We start from the raw sequence: 12,576 nt of genomic DNA on the forward strand, positions 1-12,576 counted from the left end.
CCTCTAAAGGCTGTGCAGATTCCAGACAAGAGAGTGAAAGCCTATCAACAAAAACATGACTCAAGAGCCAAATGATTTGGTCAAAGAAGAGCATGTCTGCACTGCTTGTTCTGTTTTTGGTTTCTCAGCCAGGACTGGAAAAAATGAGGATAACTGAAGGGACCATTCCTTTCTGAGCAAAACATCCCTCATGGGATGCCTGGTCTGGATGCCAGCTGCAAAGGTGCCTACTGCCAGCACACCAAGCAGCTCTGGGAGGCTTGGAGGATGTACGGACATTCCAGTGCCCATTTTCCCTTGCTCTAATGTGAAGACCTAAGAGATTTTTCTTTTTAAATCTCATTACCAATCCATGGAGGCCTTCAAAGTTTCCAATTGTTAGATAATTATCTCATCTTTTTTGTCAAGCGTTAGCCAGTTCCCCAGCAGAATCATAGAACTGTTTGAGTTTGAAAGGACCCTTAAAGATTATCTACTCCAATTCCTCTGCAATGAACAGGGATATCTACATCCCAGTCAGGCTCTAATGAAGACTATCTCTGTAACACCTCTGCAGCGGTTAAGGCTGCCAAGGAGGGCAGTTGTTCCTTTTATTTCTCCCTCTAAACACCAGCATGTTTGTGGTGACCTTGACATGGCTCTGTGGTTAGGTCTTCTGAAAAGCACTGATGATTACACTGTGGAAAAATGACATATATAAGGATACTGCAGGGATACAGAGGGGCTAGAGAGCATAGTTAAGCTCTCTTGAACATACATCTTTTATTTTTGGAATAATAAAAACCAATGGAACAAAAAAGCCCCGAGCGAATTACTTATCATGACAATGTATTAAATACGTTAGAGGTAAAAGTGCTTCCTTATAATTTTCCTTCTAAAGTTCAAGCAAGTAAAAAGCAATTTTAAGAAATGAGTGGCTACATCTGCATTAAATGCATCTGTCTCTTGACCTATCTTGAGAGGTGAATACAAAGGATCCTCTATTAACAGATACGACCTACACCATCACTCTGAAATGCCAAGTGCCTTTTAACCAGGTTCTCAATTTTCAAACATGTTGGTTCTGCAGCACTTCAATACTGATGCTCCAATGATACTCCTTGCATGTACTGTTAGCCCCTTATAACTGGAAAAAATGAGTGAGCCAGGAGGCATTCAGTGGTAATTTGAAGGCCGAGATTGCATCTTCCCAAACATTTAATACCATTGCAACTTCTTTCCAGTTTGCCAGACATGTTGATCTGCTGGCAACATGCCTTACCATCATCTTTTCCATCAAAGGAAAAAGTCCTGTGCACTCACATATTGTTCTGCAAAAATCTGCAATTAGGTCATTTCTCTTGAACTCATAGTGGAAAATGCTATGATCAGCAAAGTCAATAGCAAAACTCCTTTGACTTTTGTAATTCTTGGGTTTCACCCACATCACTCAATGGGGATGGGGTCACGATTTCGGTTGGACTCTTCTGAATTTCATCCATCAGGGAATCATAGCCGAACTGCAGCCTGGCTGAAATACCCCTTGCATTAAAAGTGTATCTCAGGTTCAGCACACTGAGACATAAAATTCATGCCAGACTGGCTGGCTCAAAAAGCACTGGGTTGGGATGGGGTGGGAGTTGTAGTACATGTCCCATCCCTGGAGACATTCAAGGTCAGGCTGGACTGGGCTCCAAGCACCTGACCAAGCTGTAGATGCCCCTGTTCACTGCAAAGGAATTGGAGTAGATGACTTTCAAAGGTTGCTTCCAACTCGAACAATTCTATGATTCTCTAAGTTGTGATGAGTAAGTTCTGGCTTCTGTGTACCAGTCCTCCTGGAAAATGTCCTTGAGGTGGCCATCGCATGCAAGTTCAAGCTAGGCCAATCTCCAGAGTGAAAATATACCTGTCATTTAGCACCTGCTCCTATATAATGTTGTATTGGTGTTTTTTTTAATAGTAAAACATGGTAACAGATTAAGTAATCTGAAATTTCATGGTTGTTTGTGACTAAGGAATCATAGAATCACTTGAGTTGGTACGGACTCTTAAAGGTCTCCTACTCCAACTTCCCTGCAAAGGGACACCTACAGCTCAGTCAGATTGCTCAGAGCCTGGTCCAGCCTGTCCTGTAATGCCCCCATGGTTGAGGCATCCACCACCTCTCGGGGCAACCCCAAAAGAAATGGTTAATGATCTGGATGTGCCAACAGTTTCATTTGAGGAAGGAGATGTAAACCCAAGGTGCAGGGTCTCAGAGACCATAGTCCTCGGGTCATGCTCTGATAGTTGTAGAGGAGAATCTAAACCCAGGCTTGTGCCAATCAGCATCTGGCAAAGCTGTAAACAAATGGGGGGTCCCTAAGGTAGGAGAAAACCAAGGGGATCGCTGCAAAGTCTCAACCCCTCTTTCGCTGTCTGTAGCAGTGAAAATTGTCCTGAATTATATTTGCACCTATTTCTGCTTAACCAAAATGTGATGGAAAATCCGAAACCCATTCAGGCTGGTGCCTATATCATGAGTCTGGGTTAGGCCAGGCATCACCTTGCATTACACTGCAGCTGGAAAGCTGCTCCATTTCCATACTTTAACAATCTTTTCTTCAAGTCCCAACTAATCTGTGATGCTTGCAATCAAGTGGGCAGCAGATGATGGATAGCAGGTTGAAGGGCTGCTGACAATAACTGATGTGTATTTTTTTAAAGCTACATACTGACTTCATGAGAGCTCTGTCAACATATATGAAGACAAAATATGGCTCAGGATATGCCACAGAAGAACAAATGGCCCATCAAGTCTCATTGCCTGTCTATGACATCCACTTATATTTGATGCTTCAGAAAAAAATGAAGCAGTGAAAATGCACCTGGCCAATGGACAAATGCTTTCCCAGCCCCAGAGTGGACAGCTGGCAGCCTGAAGAAAGGGATTTGCTGCTTTTCATCTTTGCATGTGTAGTCAGAGACATCACAAAACTCTCCAGCCCTTTAAAAGTTCCAGCTGGTGCTTACCTTATATTCCCCAGATTCTCTCACTATTTGAAAAAAAAAAGCAGTAAGAAAAGCTTTTATTTGCAATCCAAAGCGCAATGGCTAATAAATATGCAGACACCTGTTAGGCTTTAAAAACACTGTGCAATTATCTATGGACAAAGCCTGCAAAAAACTTTTTTTCATAGTTTCTGACACAAGATACAGACCCTCTTACAAAGCCCCATCTTGCCTCCGCCCCACATTTGGCCACCCATAGTTATGGGACCTGGCATTTCTGGATACATCATAGAATCACTGAATGGCCTGGGTTGAAAGGGACTACAATGATCATTGAGTTTCAACCCTCTCTGCTGTGTGCAGGGTCGCCAACCACCAGACCAGGCTGCCCAGAGCCACATCCAGCCTGGCCTTGAATGCATTTGGGAATGGGGCATGCACAACCTCCTTGGGCAACCTGTTCCAATTTGTCACCACCCTCTGTGAGAAAAATGTCCCCCTAATGTCTAACCTAAACCTCCCCTGTCTCAGTTTAAAACCATTCCCCCTTTCTATAGTGTTCTATCACTATCAACACCCGTTCCTCCTCCTGTTTATACGTTCCTTTCAAGTCCTGGAAGGCCACAATGAGGTTTCCCCAGAGCCTTCTCTTCTCCAAGCTAAACAAGCCCAGTTCCCTCAACCCTTCTTCACAGGAAGGCGGGCACATATACCATTCATATGCCATAATATGACTTCTGGACACAGTTCTGACCTGCAGCTTTCTGAGCTCACTACAACCCCCAAATTCTGGGCTTTTACCTGACTTCCAAATGTAGAACCAGCAGGCAGCGGTCAGCCATCTCTTGGAAAGACCTGGCCAGCTCACTCAGGGTTTGCAGGATCTGTTCGGATGCAGGAAGGTTTTCCATGCTGGCATGGCTGTCCTGGCCAGGAGACATAGCTAGGAAAAAAAAAAAAAAGGATAAATCAGTGACATATTTCATCGATACCACTTGGCTTTAGCAACTATAGCACACTGACTGCTTCCACCCTAAGCGTGTGTGCTCTCTTCTGTCTTTGGCTGAGCAGTGAAATCTATGATTTCGGAATGTAAGAAGCAACAAACTGCTCCTGTGATTGGTTTAAACTCCAGAATGAATCTTATGGGTTTCATCAACCACCAGAATACATCTGCTTGGGAAGATACTGCTCTGTGAAAAGTATTTCTGCAGAATCCAGGAATGTTTATCTTGCTTTGCTTGGAGTGAGGGAGGAGCTGCTCTGGGGCCAAACCATGGCACCAGTAAGAAAGTTGACCCTTTTTGGTCACGATAGACTTCCTTATGTAATCACAAGTGAACCCCATCTGCAGAAATCATGGAGAGCAGAGATGTTTTCATCATTTATTTCTTACCATCCCACTGCGAGCCAGCAAACAACTACTATTTCTGCTTCACGGGCAACAAACTCAGAAAAGAAGAGTTGTGGGTACTGGCCATGGCCATAGTTGTGAGATTGCTGTCCTGTATACATCATCCTGTGGGTCTAACTCATTTAATTTCGTCTGTATCACTCACACCAAGAGCTCTTCAAAACACAGTTATCAAATATTCTGCCCAAATTAGAGGAAGCAAATTCCAAATATCTGAGTTCTAGCTCTCATTCAAGCAGCACTTTAGCAATGACTTCGTGCATAGGGTGATTAGCAGTGTTTGAAATTATGCAGACCTGTTTAGGCACCTTGCATCTGAATTAAACAGTGTGATGGGAAGGGATGTCTTGGGCCATCAAGTCCATCACGTCCCACAGCCTTGGGTAGATAATAGTATGCCGTACTGAAGTCATTCAGGTTTCTACCCTCCTTACTTCCCTGAACTACTCCTTCAAAACCTCACTTCTCCAACACTGATTTTAGAGGTTAGGATCTAATTTCCAGCCTACGCTTATTCACTGATGTTTTATATTTAGTTCTTCATATGCCATCATTATTCTTCGCCTGATGGAGGTTTCCATCATTGGCATTCATCTCCTGCTGCAGTACAAGAAACTCACTGAGGAGTGGGAATTTCCATCCCCTCTTCATCCTACGAGCAACTCTGCACCCCTTCCAGGCTCAATTACATTTTTGAGCACAGCTAACCAGAGCTGTGTGCTGTATTTCAGCTCTCACTGCTGCCACAATGGGACCAGAGCTTTCCCATCTCTCCAGGGAATATTCTTTTTTGCTCTTTTGCTTCGATATCTGCTTTCTTTTCATGGTTGTTTCACATTTTCAGCTCGTATTTGTTCCGTGGTCAACCTGAATAATGAAGGTGTGCTATCTGCTGGTGCTAAGAATTGGCTTGTTTTCTTGTCTTCTCTTGCCTTCCCTAATGTTTAGTACATGACAAACACTCAGCCAGACACCAACGCAGCGCAGTACAGAAAGGATTTGTACATTGCTAAGGAACTGTTGACAACAAACTTTAATTGTGATGGAGACTGATCAGATAAACGTCTCTTGCCACTGTTTGTACAGCCAGAGACTTCCTTTGAAAGAAGAACCTATGTGGAGCTTTGGATTTGCTTGTAAAATTCAATACAACTTCAGATCCAGTCTGAAAAGCAAAGACAAAATGAGGAGTCAAAAGTCCCAATGTATTTTGTCTGAAACAGTGCTATACGTATAAGACAGATCTGTACAACTAAAGGAGTGTGACAAAGCAAAAGGAAAAGACTGCACACAGCAAAGCACCAAATTGTGCATCTTATTTTACTATGAATGACTACAGAGAAAACCATGCAAGGAAAAGGCCATGTTAAATACAGATCCAGGAAGCAGCCTCCTTCAGCAGCTCCTCCAATCACAGCAATATGGATGAAGTTTAATTTTAACAAACCTTTCAGCTACGACATTTGTTTCCCTAGAGGGTGGCGGGGCTTTTGGATCATGCAGATTCAGGTCTGCAGAATGGGGGAAAAAAATCCATTTTTAGTCATAAAACTCTAAATACTGACAAGTTTCTATTGGTGCTGCTCCTGGAGATGGACTTGCTGTTACAGCACAGGAATGTTGCTGCAGTCTCAGGTTTGATTGTGCCAACTCGCCCCGGCAGTGGAGATGGATGGATCCATCACCTGAAATGCAAGAGTCAGCTAATTTCTGCAGCGGAGAAATATATGCACATTTTTCTGCTCTCTATAATTCATTTACAGCAATTTAAGTGAAGTGGTAATTGTATTTGTCAGTGGAGATAAGAGCAGGAGGAAGACGGGGGCAATCTGTGCTTTATTTAAAGCCTGAGTGCTTAAATTCCCCTGAGTGTTCACTGTCTCCAGAGTGAGAACTTCTGAGTGTTCCACATCCAGAAGGTGGGAAGTTCTTCTGAGTATCCCATGTTCCCAGGGTGGGAAGTTTCTGGGTGTTCCACATCCCCAAGGTGAGAAGCTATGGGTGTTCCATGTCCTGAAGTGGGGAAGTTCTTCTGGGTCTTCCATGTTCCAGGGTGGGAAGTTCTCGGTGTTCCATGTCCTAAAGGTGGGAAGTTCTGGGTGTTTTGCATCCCCAAGGTGGAAAGTTCTATTGGGTCTTCCATGTCCCCAGGGTAGGAAGTTCTGGGTGTCGTGCATCCCCAAGGTGGGAAGTTCTCCTGGGTGTTCTGGGTGTTCTGTGTCCCCAGGGTGAGAAGTTGTGGGTGTTCCATGCCCCCAAGGTGGGGAGTTCCAGGTATTCCATGTCCCCAGGGTGGGGAGTTCTTCTGTTTGTGTTCTGTGTCCCCATGTTGGGAAGGAAGACCAAGTGCTGGCTTAGGAAGGTATATCCACTTCTCAAGTGATACGAAGGCCCTGAAGTATACTGTCACTTTTTGAGATCAGAAGACTTCCAGAGCCCTCCACTTGTCCTTTCTCCTTCCTCAGGCATCCAGAATGGATTGTCTCAGTGCTGAGTCAACCAAGGAGAAAATCCTATTTCTTAAAGCCTTGTTCAGGAGACGTGAACCCGCAGAAGGAGTAAGATAATCACAGCCTAAAGGGGTATTGAACAAAAGCATATTTTGGAACTTTTGTTTTGGAGACGGGCAGTTCTTTGGGCAGACACCAAGTGATGGGTGATCCCCCACAGTCATTCAACCCACCAGAACACTCTCAGCTCTCCACTGAAAGGGCAGAGGGAGGCATCTCAAACTGAAATGCTGGAAAAGCAACACCACAGATCCACAGTCATACATATCTTCTTCTCCTCCTCCTTTATAAGTACCTTGGCCTGTTTACACCAAGTCAAACAATGAACCCTTCTAGCCAACAAAACACCCAACGGTTGGGTAAGCAGCAGCCAACAACTTGCTCCTTAGTCCCTTATCATCCTGCAGCCTCAACAGATGAATTTCAGTTGTCCTGAGTCGTCTTCCTGTGCTGCTGGATAACAATTACAGCTTTGTTTGGAATTTCTTTTAGCTCGCTGCAAGCACAGCCAAGATATCTCACTCTGAGGAGAGGGAACATTTCATTCCAGCAAACATGAGAAAAATAAACTTAACACGCTAGTTGTCACCCATGATTTCAATCATTTTGCAATTCAATGGGACGCTGGTGTCTCTTGACAGATTGTGCCTTGTAAATCGATGGATGTAAATTACCAGACCTCTGGAATATTAAACAAAACCTGCAGCGTTGCCCATAAACAAACCTCTGTATCCAATCAAGGTCTACAATAGTGCGTCCTGCTTGAGCAGAGAGACTGTTAACAGATTTGAATGATTTAAGAGTGCAAGGAGAAAAATCAATCTAAGGTTACTGCCTCTGCTTTGGCTCCGGTGCAACCTGAGCCTGAGAAATAAACCTGCAACATGTTCACACTTTACATATAGCACTATATGCCACTGCCTTGCAGAGGGAAGAGGAAAGGTTCACAGAAAAATTTTACAACTCTGTTGGAAGAAAAACTCAGAGACACGGTCTGAAACCCTTACTGTGTCCCAGAAGTAATATTAGGGATCAGCTTGCACCTTTTCGATCTTGAATTTCTTACTCCCTTCCTCTCTGGAAAAGGAAATCCCAAAATAATCATTAGTATTAGTAAATCACATGCAAAAGGAAATTGCTATTGGTTCAGTGCTGGACCATGCCTTTGGAGACTTGGGGTTAACCCCCATCTCTGCTGGTGACTTTTTGGAGCTCTTGGCATACCACTTTCTCTCTCCATGCTTTGGTTTGCAGTGGGTAAAACCTGGGGTGTTTTTTTGTTATCAATAAAAGCAGGATCTAAGGTCTCCTCATCTCCTATTCTTGCAGCCTTTAGAATCACAGAGTCAGTAAAGGTGGAAAAACCATTACGACCATCCAGTCCAACCATCAGCCCACGTCTGTGACCACTGTAGAGCTTGGACATGGTGTAGATTCACCCTCTAGACTCACTGCCACGTCTGCCCTTCTTTTGAACACCTCCAGGACAGTGACTCCAGCACCTCCCTGAGCAGCCTGTTTCAATGCTTCACCACTTTTTCTGAACAATTTTTGCTAATATCCAACCTGAACCTCCCCTGGTGCATCTTGAGGCCATTCTCTCTCACCCCATCACTGTCACCTGGGAGAAGAGACTGACTTCCACCTTGCTACAACCTCCTTTCAGGTCATTGTAAGGAGCAATAAGGTCTCCCCTGGGCCTCCTCTTTTCCAGACTAAAATGCCTTCAGCCATTCAAAAGTAGTGGAAATCACTGGGGTATCACCTCTGCACAGCTGCATGGAGATGGCTGCATTCTGCCCTGGCAGCAGGAGATTTGCTGGAGATGAAAAGCCTTAAGTAACTAAAGAGAACCAGACAAAGCAAGTCAACTCAAATGTTTTTCTTTCTGTGGAAATAACTACCAGGACCCTGCTCTCAAGCCACTTTTCTCTTTGTGGTTACACATCTTTCCTTCCAATTTGATTTCCTATTGCTCTTGAGATGCTGTCTCAATCTAATTTAGAGTATAAGCTCCCCAAGGAGCAAGGGTCTTCTCTTTTCATCCTTTTGCAAAGTGCTCTGCACACCTGTGGTGCTCGAGAAATAATGGAAAACAACAACTATATGCAACCCATATGGCCACTTGGACTGGTTTCTGGCTTCAGGAGTATTATTTGTAGCTCTAAGGCATAGATCACTCACTGCCTGCCTCTAAACACGACTGTTTGGGGATCTCAGAGCTGCAGCTCTGCAGGAAAGTAATGGAATGAGCCATAAAATCTGGAACTGGATTTTGATTTTTTTTCCCAAGCTCATGAGATTTATTTCAAAGGTACAGGAACCTGTTGATTTATCTGTAAAAAGACAGATTTTGGCTTTGACATCCTTTCCCTTACTTCTCAAGCGTGTCTGAACCTCTGGGCCTCTCAGATATGGATAACTACTGAAGATATTTACGTAGTTATTGATGCACTATTCCTTTTGACATAAATTGTTTTCTGTATAAGTTTTAAGTAGAATCATACAATCACTCAGGTTGGAAAGACCGCTCAGATCATCCAGTCCAACTGTCAACCCATGACTGTGATTGATTGAGACCATGTCCCTCAGTGTCACATTTACCTTTTTCTTGCAAACCACCAGGAACCAACGTTGGGCAGGATTAAATCTTGTGCCCAACTCTTGTGCTTACAGATGAGCCAGTGAGCAGAAGTGAGGACAGCCTGCACCTACATAAGATACACCACTGAGTCTCTCCTACACTGGATCCAACTCTTCTCTTCTAAAAAACAAGTAACCTTGAGGTGAGAAAAGTTCTGATACTGAGTTCTACTTAGTTCTACTACATGCAGGTGGGATGAGTATGCAGCTGAAAGTATCGATTGATAGCGAAACACTGGGAAGAACAGGGATTCTTGTTAAAGCAAAGCAAATACCAAGAAAGGACAAGCTTTAATAGGCGAGGACCTTTCAAACAACAGATGTGAGGGTGGAATTTTCTAAGTACTCAGTACTAGCCTGGCTCACCTTTTACTGCGACTGTCAGAAAATTGCTCATCAATGTTGAAGTGGAAAAGCTATGTCAACACTTCAAGGTGAAGGCAGGAGTTGGACTCAACGATTCTTGTTGTTCCCTTCCAACTTGGGATGTATTATGATTCTATAGTATGACTGTTACATAGTTAGAGTTTTGCTATGAATGAATCCGGTTCTTTAGCAGAGGCAACTGTGATCATATGCAAAGAATCATACATATTATGGTTCAACTAGATGATCTCAGTTGTCTTTTCCAACCTTAATGATTCTATGACTCTATACTGGAAGATCCTTAAGGAGGGGATTTTCTCTCGCCAATCTTCTCAAGAATGGAGAAGGAAACAGAACTTAAATGCAAAATCTGAAAAAAAAAAAAAGACAAAACTTGAGAGTATCCTTCTATGCCTCTGTCCTACACTCCATGGTAAAATTCAAGTGCAGGAGATGGGACAAAGTAACTGTGATGGAAAAAAAGCACTGCGACCTCATTTACGATGAGTGCTGATAAGCAAGCTGGGCTGCAGCCCCCATCAGTTCAGTAAACACTAATGATGAGGAGAGCACAGACTGTCACTGGTGATAAAGAACAGGCTAAACACTCTATTAGTTTTTCATTTTACGAATTAATGTTTTTTATGGTGTGTGTACACTCGCTAGTTAATGAATTGTCTCGTTAGAGCTGTCTGCAGAGCTCCTCTCTGCCTCTGCTGGCAGACATAAATTTCAATGAGGAAATTAGCACTTTAAAAAAGGCAATAACTCCTCTAAAACTGGTTTGTTTTCCATTAGTTTCTGCAAGCACGCGGCTTCAAGAAAGGGATTATCATGGAAAAAAGTCCATGTCCCCTGAGCTAGGGGGGCAGGACAAAAATTGTGGTGGGAGGGTCTACCTCCACTGTACAATAACCTCCTGGAAGGTCTGGTGGCTGGACACTTTTCTTTAAATATGTGGCATTCAAGTCTGGAAAGGGCTTAGGAATTAGGTGGAAGGGAAGGGAAGGGAAGGGAAGGGAAAAAAAGGATTTTCAATTAAAATAACTAAAAAAGGGTGTGGGTTTTTTTTTGTTTTTTTTTTGTTTTGTTTTTCCCCTTAAGGAAGCATGATTGTGTAAATGCAGCTTAAAGCAAGAAGGTTCCAGTACTATTCAGATATAAAAACTATGTGAAATTTTCCTGTTTTCAGTATCTTATAATAGAACTTTCTCCTTCCTCTCCCCCTCTTTTGGGGCAAACTCTATTATGAGAGAAGCAAACTTGATTTAGAAACTTCTGTCAAGGTACAATGCAGCCAAAAATTTACCTGAAAACGTATTTCTTTCCTAATTAAAGTCAGCAAGAGCACTGCCACTGGCTTCAAATGGGAGATCTTTTAAAAACTGTCCAAAGCTGTGAATGAATGAGCAAAAACGAGTGGAAGCAAAACAGAAAACTTCAAGATCAGCTGCTTAGCAAAAGGTCCTCAGAGCTGATGACTTCCTCTCAACTGTTAATAAAGAATGCTTCGCAGCACTCAGAATACACACAATGTACATATCACCAAATTAACAACATTTCAGCAGTGTCTGACTCCTACCATGGCAGCTCAGCTATCAGCTCAGTGGTGAGCATGGGGCAGAAAAGCCAAGCATTGTGAAAACTGCAGAAACATTTGCAGGAACATGTGAAGCGAAGCAGGGGGGAACTTCAGGCATTTATGCACTGACTTAACGTGTGCTTCACCCCAGACCATTATTAGGATATGCCTTTCATAAACCAAAATGTTTGATTTCTGTGACAGCTGAAAGAATAAGACAGATGGGTGATGGCCTCCTGGGTTAGTAATAAAAAAGAAAAACAACCAACAAAGAGTTATCAACCTGCACATAAGGCCATATCAGAACTAGAACAGAAAAATCAGTGATTTCTGTTAGGACACTTGAAACGAACCATAACTAAGCCCTGAAATAAGAACAGAGGGATCAAGATAGCACTGGCACAGGTTGCCCAGAGAGGCGGTGGATGCCCCATCCATGGAGATGTTCAAGGTCAGCCTGGAGCAGGCAGTGAGCAACCTGACTGAGATGTAGGTGTCCCTGTTCACTGCAGAGGAGTTGACTAAGTGGCCTTTTAGTGTCCCTTCCCACTCAAACAATTTTATGGTTCTATTTTTCGCTTCTACCCTTGCTTTGCAAAACAATTTATTACTGAAGGAACAGCTTGATCAGGTGCTCAGAGCCCCATCCGGCCTGACCCTCATAGTCTGACTTCTCCACCATTCCTGGTTATTTAAAAGTTATATTCTGCAAGATCCATGTGAATAAAGCCAGAGGTTAGATCAGAGCAATCCTATTACATGCCCTCTGTAGCCACTGTGCAGAACGACTCACTGGTGATGTCAACGGTTGACTACGCCGCTTTCTAGTCCATCCACCTAATTTTGGAAATGATTTTGCCCCAGCCCTATAGGAAGCTGTCACCTCTTAACACACCAAGGAGGAACAGGTGGATTTACTGCTATTAATCTTTGTCGCCCACGAGTCATTCGCTTTGGAAGAGATAAACACATCCTAATGCATCAACCAACTGGTGTGGACAGCAGGCTCTTCAGAGTTATTTCCACAAAAACCCTGATTTCCTGGTATTACTCATGAGGGATCCTCATTTTAAAATGGTTTGAAAGCA

General features: G+C 43.4%; 1 protein-coding gene across 1 annotated transcript in view; it reads right to left on the reverse strand.

The window, feature by feature from the left end:
- EXOC4 (exocyst complex component 4) overlaps window positions 1-12,576 on the reverse strand; it is a 402,172-nt gene that overhangs the window by 30,769 nt on the left and 358,827 nt on the right. The window contains exon 15 of the mRNA XM_042872752.1: window positions 3,775-3,916. Within this exon, the coding sequence (XP_042728686.1) occupies window positions 3,775-3,916 (142 nt within the window). The remainder of the gene's footprint in view (window positions 1-3,774; window positions 3,917-12,576) is intronic.

This window comes from Lagopus leucura, unplaced genomic scaffold, assembly GCF_019238085.1.
Source record: "Lagopus leucura isolate 7727_CA_CO unplaced genomic scaffold, USGS_WTPT01 Super-Scaffold_100008, whole genome shotgun sequence".
Lineage (NCBI taxonomy): Eukaryota > Metazoa > Chordata > Aves > Galliformes > Phasianidae > Lagopus > Lagopus leucura.